The sequence below is a fragment of the Pundamilia nyererei genome, unplaced genomic scaffold (genome assembly GCF_000239375.1).
Source record: "Pundamilia nyererei isolate P.nyererei 1_Seehausen unplaced genomic scaffold, PunNye1.0 scaffold00228, whole genome shotgun sequence".
In the NCBI taxonomy this organism is placed as follows: domain Eukaryota; kingdom Metazoa; phylum Chordata; class Actinopteri; order Cichliformes; family Cichlidae; genus Pundamilia; species Pundamilia nyererei.
The window spans coordinates 330,058-349,044 of record NW_005187629.1 but is presented as its reverse complement, the minus strand read 5'-3'; the positions used below and the strand labels follow the sequence as shown (position 1 = coordinate 349,044).

General features: G+C 43.7%; 1 protein-coding gene across 1 annotated transcript in view; it reads left to right on the top strand.

Moving 5' to 3' along the window:
- Nucleotides 1-18,987, top strand: part of jmjd1cb (jumonji domain containing 1Cb) — a 121,183-nt gene that overhangs the window by 69,123 nt on the left and 33,073 nt on the right. Inside the window, exon 3 of the mRNA XM_013914829.1 lies at nt 14,175-14,288. Within this exon, the coding sequence (XP_013770283.1) occupies nt 14,175-14,288 (114 nt within the window). The remainder of the gene's footprint in view (nt 1-14,174; nt 14,289-18,987) is intronic.

The following is an 18,987-nucleotide window of genomic DNA, read 5'->3' as shown; positions in this document are numbered from 1 at the left end:
ATAATAATAATATAATGATAATAATAATGATGATAATAATGATGATAATGATAGTAATAATAATGATGATAGTGCTAATGATAATAATAATAATGATAATAATGATGATGATAATAATGATAATAATAATGATAATGCTAATGCTAATGCTAATAATAATGATAATGATGATGATGATAATGATGATGATGATAATGATGATGATAATGCTAATGATAATAATGATCATGATTATATGATGATGATAATGATAATAATGATGATGATAATGCTAATGATTATAATAATGATGATAATAATAATGATAATGATGATGATAATATTAATAATAATGATGATGATAATGCTAATAATAATGATAATGATGATGATAATAATAATGATAATAATGATGATGATAATAATAATGACAATAATGATGATGATGATAATAATAATGACAATAATAATAATGATAATAATAATAATGATAATGATGATGATGATAATGCTAATGATAATAATGATGATGATTATGATGATAATGATAATAATGATGATGATAATGCTAATGATGATAATAATGCTAATGATAATAATGATGATGATAATGATAATAATGATGATGATGATAATGATGATGATAATGATAATAATGATGATGATGATAATGATGATGATAATGATAATAATGATGATGATGATAATGATGATGATAGTGATAATAACAGAAGGATATTGCACAGAAAAATATTTTCGATGTTCCTGACAGGAGAGAGCGTCGTGTTAACCACAGCACATTTCCATCCACCTGTTTCTATGCAAATTTTCAGTCTGCTGTCCAAAGCAGAGGGTGGAAATGCAAACAGCCCAAAACCTCAGTAAGGCCAAAACTGATTTTATTTTTCATTGTGGTTTGAAGAAAGGTATATATTATAATTATATAATTATAATATATATCCTTCTTAAATAATATATAATTTTATATTAATTGCTTCAAAAGAGGATTTATGGGCTTCATAGGTTTTATCACTTTGAAGCTGATCAGAGGTCATAAGTGACAGTAACTGGGCAGCCCTCTAGTGTATTTACTACCCATGGCCATTTAAACTTTAAGATGTGTGGTTTACTTGAGCACCTGCACATTTCACATTACTGTAAGGTGCTGAATCTCACTAACACGTCGTGGTCATGCTCGTCATCTCCTGTGTGTCGGCCTCTTTGCTGAGGTCATGCTTACTTCCTGGTTTTGCACTGAGCTTTGGCTGGAGCTCGTTAGTGCCACCATGTCTTTGTGTCCTTTCACTCTGTGATGTTTTAATAGTAAGTGTCAAGGTTTTAGTTTTTGTCTCAACTAAAGAAAATAAAAATGACCATAATAGTTCTGTAAAAGTATTGTTTCTGTGTAAATAATAAATGACAGTGAATAGTATTGCATGGATTTGTTATGTTGTTGGTTTTTAGTGTGTATGCTTTCAGAGTGTGTCGACTGAACTTGTAGTTCAGCCTCTCAGGGCTTTTGATTATTGTTGTTAGAGCCGCTGGTCTGTAGTCCCTGAGACAGTTTACACCAGGATGTTGGGAGTTGGCACTGTCGTGGATGTCCTAAGGCAGGTGGGGATAGTCCACTGTGATGAAAAACACCTGTGTCAGTTTCACAGCACCGTCCCGGAGGACTGGGCCAGGATCTGTGCATTTACATCATAGAGGGAGTTTGTGGCGTCCACAGTGTTTGATGAGGACATCTTAGACATGTTGTGCACACTTCCAGCGTCCCACTCTTAAACTGGTGTAGTAGAAGGTGTTGATTGTCTTTGAATAAGTTAAGTGGTAAATCGACTGGTTCCTATTCAGCACGTTTCTGCGCTACCTGAGCACTCGCAGCACCAGCGCAGCTTCACTCAGTGTGACTGAAGCTGTTCAGAAGCTGCATTTGGCCTCAGTTATTCAATTCAATTCAATTTTATTTATATAGCGCCAAATCACGACAAAAGTCGCCTCAAGGCGCTTCATAGATACAGAGAAAAACCCAACAATCATATGACCCCCTATGAGCAGCACTTTGGCGACAGTGGGAAGGAAAAACTCCCTTTTAACAGGAAGAAACCTCCGGCAGAACCAGGCTCAGGGAGGGGCGGGGCCATCTGCTGTGATTGGTTGGGTGAGAGAAGGAAGACAGGATAAAAGACATGCTGTGGAAGAGAGACAGAGGTTAATAACAGATATGATTCAATGCAGAGAGGTCTGTTAACACATAGTGAGTGAGAAAGGTGACTGGAAAGGAAAAACTCAATGCATCATGGGAATCCCCCGGCAGCCTACGTCTATTGCAGCATAACTAAGGGAGGATTCAGGGTCACCTGGTCCAGCCCTAACTATATGCTTTAGCAAAAAGGAAAGTTTGAAGCCTAATCTTGAAAGTAGTTTGTGTTGTGTTAACAGAGTTAGAAACAGGGAAACGTGATTGGACTGGCACGTTGTGGAAGAGGAGACACTTTAAAGACATTATACAGAAGATTTAAAAAATTGGTGCAATATTTAAACACAGTTTGAGAGAAATCAGATGAAGTTTGTGCAGTACTGTAGTAGGAAAGTCCATCAGTACACACACACACACAGCTCGTGGCGGCTGTGTTCATCCACAGAGGGTTGTACTGTTCTGGCTTCTCCACAGTGACACACTGCACCCTCCACCCCCTGCCCACCACACTCCTCCACTGACACGACCCTGTTACTGAAGCAAAACGCCAGCGTTACACAACAGCAGAGGAAATAATGAAGCAATCCTGTTACATGGCCTCTTGGCACACACGCGCCTGATATCAGCCATCTTGAACAAAACACACATGCACATAAAGGCTTTCAGCTGAACTATTTTTTGTGTTCGTTGGCATACGTGGTTACATTTTAGCTTTTAAAAAGCAGTTATTAGCTCCGTCATCCAGCTGTGACATGTTTTGATTTATTTGGTACAGTTCTGCTGTGAGCTCCTCCAGCTCTGACACGAAAACACATCTGACACCACAGAGAGATCCAGCCGGGAGCGAGACAGCATCACTGAGAGAGACAGACCGGTGTTTAAAGGGTGAGACAGGGACTGATGTTCTTCAGAGTCTTAGTTGTCCTGGGCTGTACGTCTGTCTGCTCAGCCTCTCTGTGTTCACATTAAACCCTCTGTTGCATCTCTGATCCAGCTATTACATCATCTCTGTATCTACCAGGAGCACTGTGTGAACTCATTAAAGAGCCTCACTGCAGACTGCCTTCAAAGATCTAGTGAAATCTATTGGCCACATGATACAAGAGGGAGGGGAGAGTTTACTGGTTGGTGGGGTAAGGAAGGTGAACGTGTGTGTGTGTGTGTCTATATAGAGAGACAGATGGATGTAATTTTTCTGAAGGCTACTTATAAGACACATACTTTGATAACTAACAGTTTCTCACATTTCTATAGCCAAATACAAAGACGTAAATGCTTAAGACGTTTTGCACAGCATGGTAGTAGTGGTGAAATAATGAGATGGAGGTCATGAAGCATGAGGTAGAAGTAGTGAGTTTGTGTTGAAACATTGTTTACATGGTTTGCCAAACGGACTGATCTTGTTGTGATTTATGACAGAAACCTGGAGGCACATTTATAAAGTGCGCTCTGAAGTCGTTGGTTATTAGTGTGTGGTTCACGACACTGGAGCTTTACTTTTGAAGCCTGTTTCCGTGTGAGCCCTTCAGATGAATCATCTTCATGAAGAATGAAGTTTAAGGAAATACGAATAGAGAAATGCTGTCTGAGTCTCATTTTTTTAATTGTAATGTTGGTCAAATGTTTTGAATCGTACATGTTGCACTGATGTCTACATGTTGCATGTTTCATGAGTCTGTTGAAGATATTTTGTCTAGTTTTTCTTGGCTTTAAGCTTCTTTTTTCCATCACTAACACTGCAAACTCACCATATCGCTATCAAAACACTCACTTAAACATTCCCATATCACTGAAAGAATAAAGACAATAGTTGTTTTGACACGTTTTATTTTACCACCGTTTTTAGACAAAGAACAAAGAAAGGACAGCGTCTGATATGAGAGGTTGTCTAAAACGAATGAACGTGTGTGTGTTAGATCTTTGTTTCACTCGACTCCTTCCTGGCTACAGACTGCTCAAGTCATGCTATGTTACCTAGCAACAGTTGCCCACTCTGCAAAACACACACACACACACACACACACACACACACACACACACACACACACACACACACACACAAATGAGTATCAGCAGGCATTCTTGTTATCTGGCAACTGTACTGGCTCTGTTCATCATGACATGAGAACAAAGGAGTGTGTGTGTGTGTGTGTGTGTGTGTGTGTGTGTGTGTGTGTTTGAAAGCTGACTCTCTAGCTCTGCCTGCCTTCATAGGTTGTCTGTCCTTCCACTCAGCATGTGTGTATTTGTGCGGCTGCATGCACAGACCTGAAACAGTCGGGGCCTCGTGCCTTGCTTGTAGGCTTGTTAGCCAGCCTGGAGAAGAACCAGTCAGCCGCGTCAGATGCAGTTTTGGTTGAAATTGGGTCAATAAAAAGCCCCTCCTCTCCCTGAGCAGATGGAGCAGGGCTAGTGTAATCTCCTGCCTCCTGTGGGTCTGTGTGTGCATGTGTAATTAGAGCTTACCTTTATGCAGTGCAGGCTGCAGATGAAACGTTTGTCTCCTTCTGCTGAAGCAGTTCAGTCCACTCACTTTGATGAGCGATAACCGCACCACACATGTTTAGTAAAGCTGAGAAATAGAAAGTACAACTACACTTGGTTGGTTGTTGTACAAGATTTAATATGTGTGTCTGTGTCTCTGTGAGTGTGTGTTAGATGGACCAGTACCTGGATCAGTGTGTGCTGTTACAGTGGTAGAGGATAAACCTGCTGAGCAGCAATGGACAGATTACTAAATCTGGTTTGTGGTCAGCTGATAAAAGCGTGATGCTGTGGGTGGGTTCAGCATCGGGGCACTCAGCTTCTTTTTCATCCAGCTCTTTTTATTGTTTTTCCAGCAGTTAAACACATAAACATACGCAGGTAAACGTGCAGCGTTGCTCCCACCGCTTCCCTCCCCAAACACTGATATATACTCAGGGTGTGCACAGATCACTGTCAGGCAGTGGGCTCTACACATCAAACACAACATAATCATGAAACCATATCACATATTCTCAACATAACTGATGAATGGCTGCCAGGAACCTGGGATTTTCCAGCACAGCCTCTGATGGTGAACCTAATCGTCTCATCACGTCTCTAATCCGCTTCCCAAATGTTGGGGGTCGAGGGTCCTCCCACCTGGTCAGAATCGGTCTTCTGGCCAGCAAAGAGGAGGACGCAGTCGTGTTCGATTCACGCGTATTCAGAGGTGGATCAGAGGGAATCAGACCAAGCAGTGAAATCAGAGGGGTTGGTGGGTCTCAAAGATTGAACTCCATGTAACTTTGGACACTTTGTGGATGGAGCTGGGGTCCACAGTTTGTCCTTAGACCAGTGGAGACGCTGTGCGATATTGTGCCTAAGAGACACTGATGAGGTGGAGATGATCTTTAAACCCTGTAGCCAGGTTGTCTCTGGTATTGTTTGTCCCAGTTCGCCTCCCATCTGTGTTTAAGGCCCTCTAAGAAAGTCAACCTGGATTCATTAAACACGTTTCACCCAGGATCTGTTCCAAGTCCATTTTCTTTTCAAGTCTGATCCTTTAAATGATGGACCTCATGTCCATTGGAGAAGGTGAAGGTTAACATCCAGGATTAGATGAGACTAAACGTCTAATCTGCAAATATCTTAAAAATACCTGAAACCTTTGAGACGACTCTGCAAAGGAAGCAAAGCCGGTATTTCCCATTGACTCCAGCCAGCCGTCAATGCTTTGTGTCTAACTGACGGTGTAAACAGGTGGGCTTTCCTTATTGGAGCAGCAAGCCACAGCTCAGGAAGATTAAAGGCTCTTTTGAATTGATTCCAGATTAGACATGAATGAATAACCTGTAGAGCTGCAAGACAAGTTTGTTTAGTTGAGCCACCCAACCACATCTGGCTCCATTCATCCAGTAAAGCAATGGCCGAATATTTGCTGCCCAGTAATGGTGTAGAAAGTTTGGAAGGGACTGGCCACTGATTGTCTGAGGTAGCTGCAGGGTTTCTTTCCTTATCAGTGGTTGTTTTTTGCTCCATAGACACTGAGATAACTGACTATCTGAGTTGATAAAGTTTAGGGACATTTTCATAGAGTTAATCGCTCCTCCTGCAGAAAGGTAGTGTTTCCTCTATTCTGTCCTTGTTTTGTTTTAAATAGTGCAGTCATGCAACCTATTTAATAAAAGCAACCTCTTTGACCCTCATTCTTTGGATAATTGTGGTCCCATTTCTAAACATCACTTTCTCTCCAGGGTTTTAGAAGCGATCGTCACTGAACAGCTGATTGCTTACTTTGACTAAATGAGGCTTTTCAAACACTCCAATCAGGTTTCTCAGCACAGAGGGACGAATGAGGCTGGCTGCTGCCTCTGCCGGTAGATTGTCTGTTGTAGTTTCATCATTGAACACTGGATAACTGTATTTTATTGATTTAGTCTTGTGTATATAAGGAGAAATGGAGTCATTTAAAATGTAAGAAACACTGTAATCATTAAAGAGTTCGAGTAAACTCGTACAGTCACATCTTGTTTAAATCACCTGGCTGTGTACACAGGCAGGAAGGCCAAAAAAGCCCATTTTCTAAATGCTGGTTGGTCTACATGAATACTGTAGATCAGTGGCACATTTGGCAGCTGTCGTTTTGCCTAATGTGTATGTGAGAAAAAAATTATGAGCTCAAATATTAAGCAGCCCTGAGGGAGGGAAGGTAACAGGGTCGTTGCTGCTGTCTCCTCTGAGCACCACCAGGCACTTTCCTACACGTTAGACCTGCTACAGCGACTCGATGCTGGGCAACATTTTGCCAGCATCTGGTGAATGTAGCCGCCTGCTAATAATACTGAATGGAGTTGCTAATAATAGCAGGAGTAATGGCACTCGTAGTATTGTCTCCTTCCTGCTATGTTGTCATTTTGTAAACACACGATTGTCAGTAAACTTGTGTTGAACGGAGCTGAAGGGGAAGGAAGTGGAGGAGCAGAAGTGAGGCGGGTCAGTGGCGAGGGAACAATCTGAAAGGCGAGGGGAGAAAGTGAAAGACGCTCAGTCAAAGAGCGCTGTGAGGAAATAGGACGGTCCTGCGTCACACAGAGAGAGCGAGAGAGGAAGTGTGTGTCAGCCGGCCCTGCCTCCCTCCCTCCCTCCCTCCCTCTCATCTCTCTCCCTCCTTGCGTCAGCAGCAGTTAAAATGTCGGCTGTGTAGCTAGTCCTCCGCTCTGCTCTCTCCCTCTTGGCCATCTGTCTCTTCTTACCACAGGAGGAAACCGCACTCTGTTGCTCTTCCTCGCCCGTTCTTTTTCACTTCGTCATCCTTTTCTTTCTTCCTGTCTCTGCCCCGGTTGCTGGATCAGAGCTAGTTTTTCTCCAAAGCCATCGCCTCTCAGTGTTAGTTTGGACACGGAGGACAGAGGTAATGTTACACTTTTATATCCTCTGCTGTTTCGGAAGAACTGTTGTGGTTTACATTTTGAAGCAGGCCTGAGTTTGATTGATGAAGTAACGCATTTGAGTAACACATACTGGCTGTGAACTGTGGAAACTACCCACAGCTTCTATTCTGGGAATGCTGCTCCGTCCTAGGTGTTGTCTTCTGGGTGTTTGAGTGTTGGAGAGCTGCTTTTTCTGCCTCCGCTTGTACCTGCTCCAAAAAATGTCACGTACTTTGCCCGTCCTACATGTGTAACGACTGCTGTGGAGCAGAAGCTGCCATTAAGCTGTAATGAACAAATATAAAAGGCTGTATTAACACAGATGTTCCTGTACACGACGCGTGTGATCCATAATCACATGGGATACTCAGTGGGAACTACTCTTACTAAAATGTGTTTAGGAGCAAATTCATCTGGTTTTTTGTGAACTCGGACAGAAATCGCAGTTGGAAGAAGTGAGAACTTAACCCGTGAGACAAACCGGGAGCATGTAGGCAGCTCCCTGATCCAGGACCGGCTGATCCAGGACCGGCTGATCCAGGACCGGCTGATCCAGGACCGGCTGATCCAGGACCAGCTGATCCTGTTTGCTTCTCCAAAACTACCAGAGAATCAGATTAGCATATCGCTGTGGATGTAAGACAGTAATGATGAGGCAGCTTAAAGAGCTGTGGATATTGAAGCTAAAGGTGAAATCCAGCCAAAGCATGAAAGGAGTTTATTAGAAACTATTATACAAAAAATTTTATATAATAAATTCTACAGTTTGTTAGATGCTGTGAGATTCTGCAATATTGCATATGTCGTCCTTGTATCAAATTGCAGGGCACATGTAATGAGTGTCAAAGTCGTGTCATTGTTACGGGCCTGATTGACACACAGGCCTCGACCTCCAGCAGCCGAGGCAAACGGTTCATTACTATGTACGACAGCAGCTTGGTTTGATGACTCCAGTCATCTACCATCAAAGTAATGAGTAGCTTTGAACACAGCCTGTGGATTTCTGGAGTAGAAACCGTTGTGTGTGTGACCCACTTAGACAGCACCGCTCGTCAGCGCAGCACTGCACCAAGATCAGATTCACAAATCTTATAAATCTTTTGCGTTTTTAGACATCGCAAACATGAAAAGTGCCCAACACGCTCTTGTGTTCGTGTAGAGAACCTACAGACGACGTTGTTATTCGGAGAGCTGAGCTGCTCGTTTGCTTTCAACGCCATGGAAGAATAAATCTCTGATACTAAGAGAGGTTTTCACTTACAGTTGAGCCTCATTTGGATTTAAAGGTCATTTCATGTTTCAGGTAGGATCATGTCTGTGTTGCAGAGTGTTGTTTGTGCGGTTGTGTAGAGCACAGTTGTCCCCGGTGGAGGAAGATTCTTTGAAGTACAGCAGCCCCTCGCTATAACACGGTTCACCTTTCGCAGCTTTGCTCTTTTGCGGATTATTTTTGTCGATTTTGCAGGTTTTTTTGTTTTTTTACAGCACATTGTGTTCTGCGTCCCGATTGGCTGTAGACCATAGTCAATCAGTCTCGTGCTGTGTCTCCTGTACAGCACAGAGTGCGTTCAGCTTGTCAAATTTACATAAGTCTTCGATCCCAGCAGTGTGACTCTGCTGCACTGTATGTTTGTACGTTTTCTCCCCAACAAACACAACAACGTCGATGAAACGTTTTGCACCATCAAAGGCTCCTGTGGTAGCACCCAAAGGCAGAGCAAGATGCTAAAGGAAGGTAGAAGTTACTAGGGCAGGGCAATATGGCCAAAAATATTTATCGCGATATATATTTAAAAGTTGCGATAACGATATAACTGACGATATAATTTACGTGAAACAAAATACTTTACAACTCCACAACTTTATTAGTGCAAATAAAAAAATCAATGTATTTTCACTTAAACAAGCAGCTGTTTATCTGCATTAAAGTTATATAAAAATGTAACAGTGCAAATGCAAATTCCAGTTTAACCAAAAGGCATTTCCAGTGGAAACTGGCCGACATATCCTCAGCATAACATGTATAACATCCACAAAACTTAAGAGGTTATACACACACAGTACGGTAACATTATGTTGAAGCACAGCACGTATCACTCCGTGAGGCTCCGCCTACGACAGCTGTAATGCTCCGACAATCCATCAAGCGGTGCGGCTTCGTAGCTTAGCAGAGTCGCACTGAAACATCTGACGGCTTTTCGAGCGCCGTGCACATAAAATCGTTTCTGTAATAACGACGGCCCGCTAGCACACGCTACCAAAAAATGTGCTTTGTTGTGTATCTGACGGACGAAAGCTACACCAGTTCCACACCAGTGAAGCTGCAGCATTTTTACAAACCAGCTCTGGTTCATCGTTTCATTCAACGATCCGCTTTCGCTCTTCTCGTTCTGCGTCGCCGCCATGCTTTTTCCGCCATGTGCGTATGAAAACAAAGGCGCTGCGCATGCGCGTTTTACCCATATTCTATCGCGATATCTCATTTTCTTATCATTGCCCAACATTATACTGGTATTACTGGTATGATATGGCCCAGCCCTAGAAGTTACTGTATGTTTTAGATTATAATATAATACTGGACTTATTTTTCCACGAATGTTTGAACTCTGAGAGAGTTTAAACAAGAGACAAATGTGTGAAGATGTTCACGCCTGTCTGAGTGTATAAAGTGTGTAGTGAGGTTTTACAGCCTTAAAACTTTATAATAATTGTAGAAAATAAAGCTGACTTTGCTGATGATCGTGGGTTATTTTTAGACCGTAACTCGCGTGATAAACGAGGGAGCGCTGTGCAGTGTACAGTTTCCAGTCTGTGATGATTGTAGATGCTGTATCATGCGCTTCGTTGATGCTGATTGGTCCATTATGTCTTATCAAAGTCAAAGACAGCGCAGCCATCTGCCAGGAACGTTTAGAGCATTCCTCTGCTGACGAGCTGGTCAAAGTGCCACAACTACTACCAGTGATTGGCTGACCATGAGACTGTGCTTGATTGGCCAACCACCTTGCCTAACCTGAAGCCAATAGAGAACCTACTGCTTATTATTATCAAGAGGAAACAGCAGCAGTCTGATGCAGCAGACATGCAGCTCTGTAGTTCAGGCTTTGCCACAGTAATGTGGGATCACTGAGGGACAGTACTGGTGCAAACCCAGCTTTGCACTACGCTGCTTTTGAGTTATATGATGACATTTAGAATAATTGTTGACAGCGACAGTATAGTTTGTGAAATTATCAAACGATACTGTCCATGCACAGTATCGTCACCTGGTGTAGTCACCTGCAGATATCACCTGGTCCACTATCTGAATTCATTTACAAAGTGATGGTTAAAGGACGTCTCACTCTTCATGGGTTCATCGGGTAACTCGCAGTCACTGAGGGCCCTTTGTAACATCTCACACATACTTTAGTTGCTATGATACACAATATCTCAGCTGTAAAAACCCTGCACTTCCCAAGTGTTCCCAAGAGCTCCCAGCTGGACGCTTCCAGCTGGTAAAAACACTTTAGTATGCATGCATGTGTCACGTGATCCAAGCAGATGAGATCTGTAAGTGATCATATAAGTTTGTTTATTCAGCACTCGTACAGTTAGCAGTGTCCTATAGCACAGACATAATGTGCCCACTGTACACAGACCAACACTCTGAGGGCATTTATGTGGATGCTGTGGGTCATTACTTACTGTGGATTCAACTCCTGGCTTTGATCCCTGAAACATTGACCCTTCAGTGGAAGCGTGCTAAAAACAGCAACACAAACAACTTTAATGAGACTCACTAAACACCAAATGTTTGAATGCACATCTGTCAGTGTCTCCTAGCAGCACAATTCACCGAGTGAGGGATGTTTGCACGTGTAGGTGGCGTTCTGGGCCCTGGCTGAGCAGTCAGGGCGCTCTGATGGTTCACTGGACATCTTATTGATACGGAGAGTCGAGAGGAAACTGCTCATGTGTGTTTCAATTTGATGCAATCTTTTTCTGATGCTCGTTCTCGCTCTGTCTTTGATGAGGCAGCGGCTTCCTTGAAGCTCGCGTGTGGTAACCTCTTGAGGTTTCTTAGCGAGGCATGAGCTCATAATCTCCTCTTCATTCTCCTTTACAATCTATTGAACTTCTGTCAATTATAGACACACAGCAGCAGAGATGTCTTTGTGCTCACGGGGACTGATCTGCTTTCCCAGCATGCCGCTGTGCCGTGTCTGTTCTCCCGAGATGTTCTGGTTCCCCGAGAGTTGTCATTGTATTTTTATCTCTAAATACAAGGACCTCAGTGTGTGTGTGTGTGTGTGTGTGTGTGTGTGTGTGTGTGTGTGTGCCTGTCTTGAATCAGTGTGCAGTGTCTTGAAGAAGATGGAGGAGCTGAAGTCCTTTCAGAGGGAGGCGATCAAGGTTTATTTAAACACTTCCACTCTTTAATCCAGCAGTCTCAGTGATTTACCACTGATGATTTAAAAACATAATCTCGTCACGTTTTTATGACTCAAGCATTTGTTCATTTTTAAATAAACTCATTTTAGCATTAATTGTTGTCTTTAGGAGAACAAAGTGTTTTTTCTCCATGACCTGGACTAAATGCATGAGTTTCAGCTTAGAGAGCACCTGCATTTGTTTTACGAGCCAAACCCATCGTGGTGAAGTGGAATGTAGAAAAAATCATTTGATCTTTGCTTCTTGTTTTTGTTTTTTCTGATTGATGCAAGTCAAAAATGTTATTTCAAATATAATTTGGTGAAGTTTGTGATTCCAGTGTTATTTATAAAAATGGACCGAGCATAACTTCTGATGTGTAGGACAGCTCCAGTATCTGTTTATAAAACCTTTCCATGGGTTCTGTGTGTGTGGAAGTGACTCAGTGGGTAAACACTCACCTGAACACAAGACTGACGCACGTTTTGAGACCTGAATTTGGGCTCGATGTTCATTTTCGATGGCCGAGCTTTCAGAACTGTTCGGCCAGTTTTGAAATTCGTCTTGAATCAACGTGAAATGGAAAAATTAAATATCGTTTTTTTGGCATTTGCCTTAATTACATAGTGACGAGGAAGACAGACTCGAAGCCAGGACACTGCTCTGTGGTTGCTGCTTACCCGCTGAGCTACGCTGGCACAAGCGACGTTGTGAAATTTTCTTTCACAATAAGCTGTTGAGAGTGCCGTGACTCATCAGCCTTGCACCTGTGAATTGCATATAACCTTTGCATTTCCTCTGCTGTTGCTAAATGATGCAGTCATGGAGGCGTCCACAGACAGATACTGAAGCAGTGGGGCAAAGGACAGAGACCAAAGAGAGGGCTCTGAGAGGACATGCACATAGCTGTGGATGTTTCTGAAGACATTTGTGGTGATAATGAAACATAAGTGTGAAAGGTTTAACCTCCTGCTGCGTCCTTTAAACAACCTGACGGTGCACGCTGGGCAGTCTTGGTTTTTAGAAACGAGTATGTTGCAAATCATTTCCTGTACCTTTATAAAATGTCCTGACTCATGTGTTGGCCATTGGTTTTGTTAAATAATAATTCAATGCTTCCCATAAAAAGGGAAGATTGTGAATTTGAGATACAGATGACGTGTTTCCTGCTACTGAGTTCTTCTTTCTAAGATCAGCTGGAGACGATCTTTAAATCCAGCAGAGTCGCAGAAAAAACAAGCAAGACCAGAAACGGCAGATCTGCTTGTTGGACCTGGGTAGACCTGCATCACCAGGGTCCAGAAGAACCCTGGATAGACCCGGCTGGCCAGAAATGCTGATGACATCCTGGACACTTGTGACATTTGTAACCCTAACCCTCTTAAATACATACAATGCTAGCAATTGCATTCTGCTCGTAAATGCTGGAAATATGATCTGCATGGACAGAAATAGAGTTGCACACACACACGATGTGCTTCTGCCTCCTGTGGGTGTGTGTTTGGGAGCAGAGCTTCACAGTAGCCATGGTTTTCACCTCTAATCTCTCCACCAGACTGGCCTCGTTATGTAACCATGAACCCACAGCAGCACAAACATGCACTCGTCCACTGCCGTGACCCTCGTTCTTTCATTTTTCCATTTAGTTTTGTGACTGGTCGACTGACGTCAGGCGCTGAAATATAAACGTAAATATTTCTATTTAACGGGATGCAGCCGCTCTCTGCGCAGCATGGGCAGCTGAGCCATAGGCTGACAGTGTCAGAGAGCGTGTGCGTGTCTTTGTGTAAAAGCGGGAGCATCAAAGTGAGTGTGCTGCCTTTCAACTGTCAGCCTTCCTCTGCTCATTAATTTATTCATCACTCTGGAGCTCCTCTTCATGCCCTGCTCTGCGTCTCTGTCTCTCTTCATCATGTCTCCGCTCGTGCTTTTCCTCCCTAATCTTTTCCATAGCTCTGTTATTTGTCTCTCGTTCTCCCCGTTCCCTCTTCCTACATTTCTGAGATCTGATTTCGTCCCATTAGCTGCAGCTCCAAATGAATCGTACCTGAAATGTATTGTAGAATTGAATATTTCCATGAAACACTGAGATCTAAATATATCCTGGTGACATCTGAACGATTGCTCGCAGAAACGAGCTCCACCGTAAAACTGCAGCTGCTGACGGTGATGTGTTTTCTTTACAGACATTTAAGCCGGTGGTGGGGGAGCGCCTGTTGTCTTCAGTGGCAGCAGTGGAATTCTTATTGGACCGGCAGCTGGACTTCCTGTCAGACCACTCAGCCTACCATCCGTACCAGGTATTCACAGCTGGACGGGCTTTTTTCATCTCAGTGTTGGTGTTTGCTGTTTCGATTACGCAGAGATTGAAAAGACTACACCAGCAGCTGTGCTTTTCTATTTCCAGATATTTGCTTTTACGTGCATACTTTCATTAAAATGTCTGAAAGTCAGGTAAAGAAAAATCCTTGAGATGAATTTTTGTTTCATGCCACTTGTTCAGCATTCCTGCCTCTCGCTGTGATCACGCTTATTCGTGATATTAAACAAATTTATCAGACGTATTTTAGGATCTTGTTGCATGAGTCACTGCACTTGGCCCTACTAACCTAAAAGCAGAATTTAGCGTCTTCATTGTAGTTTCTAGTACGTCGCTGCACTTAGAGTGAAATCGACCGTGGTCATAGTAGCAGGAAACAGCTTGATAAGCAGTGGAAGGAATTTCCCTGCTGATGCAATCATGTATTACAGTTATTATTTGATTTCTATTCACTCTCTAGACTTTCATGTCTCATCTCCACATATGACAAACACATACGTGTCCAGGCACGTGTGGACGCACACAGGACTTTAACCCTTTAAAATAATGTGAGTGTCTGCACCGATCCGTCATCATCAAATAAGAGAAAACAGACGGAGAGTGTTTCTGGTGGTCAGCCTGCCAGGTGCGCGGTGGCACAGATGGGCACGTTCGTGACGCTTGTTCATCTCCTGAACTTTTGTCCTGCAAGAGATTTCTGTCAGGAAGAGTGGAGGGAGACAGGGTGGCCCACAGAGTAACGCAGACTTGTTAGTTAGTAGTAAAACATACAGAGCTCCTGGGAATAGTGAGCATGTCACCTGTACACCTGCAGGTTGAACAGCATTACGTCATAAATGTTTTTGATGCTAGTTCATGTTGTCTGTTTGTCTGCAGAAACACTTGACAGGAACTCTGCGCTGACAGCGAGCTTTGAGTGGTCTGCTGTTACATTAGCACACAAACCCACACTGCAGATAGAAGTGGTCAAGTGAGGCTGATAAATGTCTGATATCCATCTATTGTAGGCCAACTGTGGGTCACTGTGTTTGCAGCACCCAGGCAGGAGCCTTGGATGATGAAAGCTATACAGTGCACATCAGTAACAGCTTGTTTTGTTTGACCAACAGTTTAAAATCCACAGTTTGTCTGTTTAATGAAGAAATGTGTCCTTCAGCGATTATGATGGGTTGGATATACAACTGAATAGCAGGTAGTGAAGGTGCATTCAAACTATTAGATAGGAAGAAACACTGAGTAGGCCCTGGACTGGATGAGCGGAGGACTGATGTGTGCAGGTGAAGAGCGTCAGCTACGATCATGAATCTAAGGCTGAATGTCAGGATGTATTCCTCATAGGCTGGGTGTCAGAAGAAAAAGACATTCTGGGGTAAGTTGGATAACGTGGTCGTGAGTAGAAATCGGTGGCTGCAGCTCATTGGACGCGTAGGCACAGGAAGTAAACGGACTTCTCTCTGTACGTGCCTCATTCATCCATTCATTCAAGCACTTGTTTAAAGTGCTTTCTATGATTACACTGACAGAGGGAGACTGCTATCATAACAGTCTCCCTCTGATGGACCCATTAGAGAGCAGGTTGGTCTTAATACCCTGCCTAAGAACATTGGGCATGCAGACTTACCTTTCAGCGGGTAGATGGTCCCGCTCTACCTCCTGGGCTACAGCCGCCCCTGAACAGAGGTTGATTAGATGGTGTTGGGTCGATAAGGAGGGCAGTGGATGTTGTGAAAAGGCTGTGGTCAGTATAGACGTGCAAAAGTGGATGAACGTACACACAGGTGGACTGCATGATTTTCAGAAGCTGCAATTTGAAAGAGGGACTGTGAGGTGGCAGTAGCTGCCGGGGGAGTGGTCAGGGGCTAGTTTGTCGGATGAGTTTGGAAATCAAGAAGAGGAAGTGAACTAAGACAAAAGGCTTGGATTACATGGTGGAAACTAACGAAGAAAGAATGTTGGTGAGGGGAAGATTTGAGCTGGGCGATGAGTGGCAGGGACGAGTCACCAGATGACTGATAAAGTACTGCCAGGAAGGTGTTTGATCTCATTACTAACTTCTTCCTCTGGAGCCTACAGAGCAAGAGCCGCGGTTTAGAATGAGTAAAGAAAAGTCAGGGAGATGCAGACAGGAGTACTGGGAGACTAGTATGGCATATAGAGAGGTGGGAATGGTTTATAGTGAGTTATAGGCGAGGCTGGATACCAGAGAAACACAGTGGGACCTGTATCAGCTGGCTGGGCAGAGATCAGGGATACAGATGGAAACATAATGAGTGAGAGGATGCATGAAGAAGTGTACTGTTACTGGTTTTAAAGAGCAAAGGTGATGTGCAGCACTGTAGTAACTACAGAGGGACGCGCTGATGTGATGCTCACGGGGCAGCAGAGTTAGAGTTAGAGAGACTATGATTGTGCCAGGAGAGTAAATGTGGTGCTGCATGAGGACGTCAGGAGAAGAGAAGTATGTGAGGATGGTGCAGGGCATCCACGGGGATAGCGACACAGTGGTGAAGTGTGCAGCTGCTGGATTACACCAGCATCTGCTTCGAGCCCCTCAGATGAGGTCATGCAGGAGTGTGTGCGGAGTATGATGTTTGCAGACGGCAGAGAAGAGAAATCAAAGTCATTAGAAGCAAGACGGAGTTAGAGAGAGAGAAGCAGGTGTCGATGAGGCTCTTACACCAAGACGGGAGGCTGAGGATGCTCAGATGTTCATTGGGAGTGAGCAGCATTAGAAACGAGTCCATCGGAGCAGCAGTTCAGGCTGAGACGTTTGGGCATGTGCAAAGCAGGGATGGTGGAAATACTGGACAAAGTGTGATGAATGTGGAGCTACTGGGCAGATTTCATGGATGTAGTGACAGAGGAGGATACGGAGGACAGGGTGAGATGGAGGTGAATGATCTGCTGTGGCAACGCCTGAAGGCTGTAGCTGGAAAGAAGAAGCAGCCTATAAAAATGAGATGAAACTGAAACAGCCTTAATAAAAATGATGAACAATCATAGTACTTTGTTACTTTTGATATGTGTGCCGCTGAGTGCTGGTGCCTTTTCTTTAATGAGCGGAAATGAAAATGGCCACGTCGTTCCTGCTTTACTCTACGCTCCAACCATACTGGTCCCATTTCTGTTGTGGCCAGAAGGCTCATTAAAGCAGGAATGTTGATTTGAAATGAGCCTTCTGGCTGTCCTGTCCTAACCTGCTCACAGCGACTGAGAGCAGCGTGGAAACTCAGACCTCCCTGCTGCCTTTATGCGAGTGATGATTTTCATCAAGAGGATTTCTTTACTAAGAACGTCAGATCTGTTGATTTTGAGCACATTTTGTACACATTGTAACCAAATTAAACGTGCTAATGAAAAATGAGTCATTCATAATTATGTTGGATACAGCAGCCATGGAGGGACGCTGGCTGTGGAGCGCAGGGAGGTCTGTCTGCTGGATGTAACACTGCCAAACCTGAACATGACCATAAGCTGCGTGTGCAGTCTGTCCTCTGATTGACATGTTTGCACGTGACTGACTCACACCTGCACATTAGCACACAGACACACTTGTGCTGTGCGCGCTTGGTGAGGCGGTTTGATGTTCGTGTCAGTGCTGTGCAGCTGAACGCAGCTTGTTGTATTATGTTGGCTGGAACAGTGTGTTCCTCTCGGTGCCTACCTAATGAGAACTGTTCTGCACTCACTGTCTTGGGCAGAAGTTCATATTTAACCCAAGTCAGAAAAAGCAACATGTATTGTGTTTGCAGTCAGACAGAAGTTGAATCAGCTGCTGCCGTGATTTGTTTTATAGATTTCCACACACTGTACGACTTTTATGCATGATGTAGCGTGATTGTTAGAGTAAACAACACGGCCACTGAATGTGCAAATACAGTATATCAAAATTAGGCATGCAAATCCATCCATCCATCCATGCTCTTCCACTTATCTTTATCAGGCTCGCGGGGGCTGGAGTTTGTCCCAGCTACCATAGGGCGAGAGGCGGGGGTGCTCTGTGGACAGATCTGCTCACAGGGGAGAGAGACGAGCACCCACATCCACACCTGTGGACGATTTAGAATCACCAGGTGACCTCCCCTCACCCTCAGCTGGTGGCAGCAGATCGTAGGGGGCTGCTTGGTTGTTGGGGCCTCTCTGTATCAGTATAGAGGTCTTTGCCTTTCAATATTAAATGCTTTGAGACAACTCATTGTGATCTGGTGCTGTATAAATAATATTGAAAGGAAGTCAAATGAATACACACTTCATGATAAACCACATGACTACAATATACACACTGACACTACACAGTCTGCCACATGAGTGGTGACTGAAACAGGAAGGAGTGTCAGGTTGGAGGGGGCAGTGCTGACTGCAGAGGAGTTGTAACACACACACACACACACACACACACAATGCAAATTCCTCTATTCTTAAATCACTCATGTTCACACAGAGCTCCCCGTTCTTTAGTAAAAACAGTCGTGTGTCTCACTCTCTGTGCGCTGCAGCCTCAGAGAGTTTTATTTCTTTCTTTTTGGAGTTGGACAGGAAGAAGAGAGTGGGAGGGGGCGGGGACTGCAATCTGTTTGGCATAAACGCTACAATGAAGTCAGTGTTTAGTGGGCCAACCCAGGCTGCTGCTCAGTTCTGTGTGTGTGTGTGTGTGTGTGTGTGTGTGTGTGTGTGTGTGT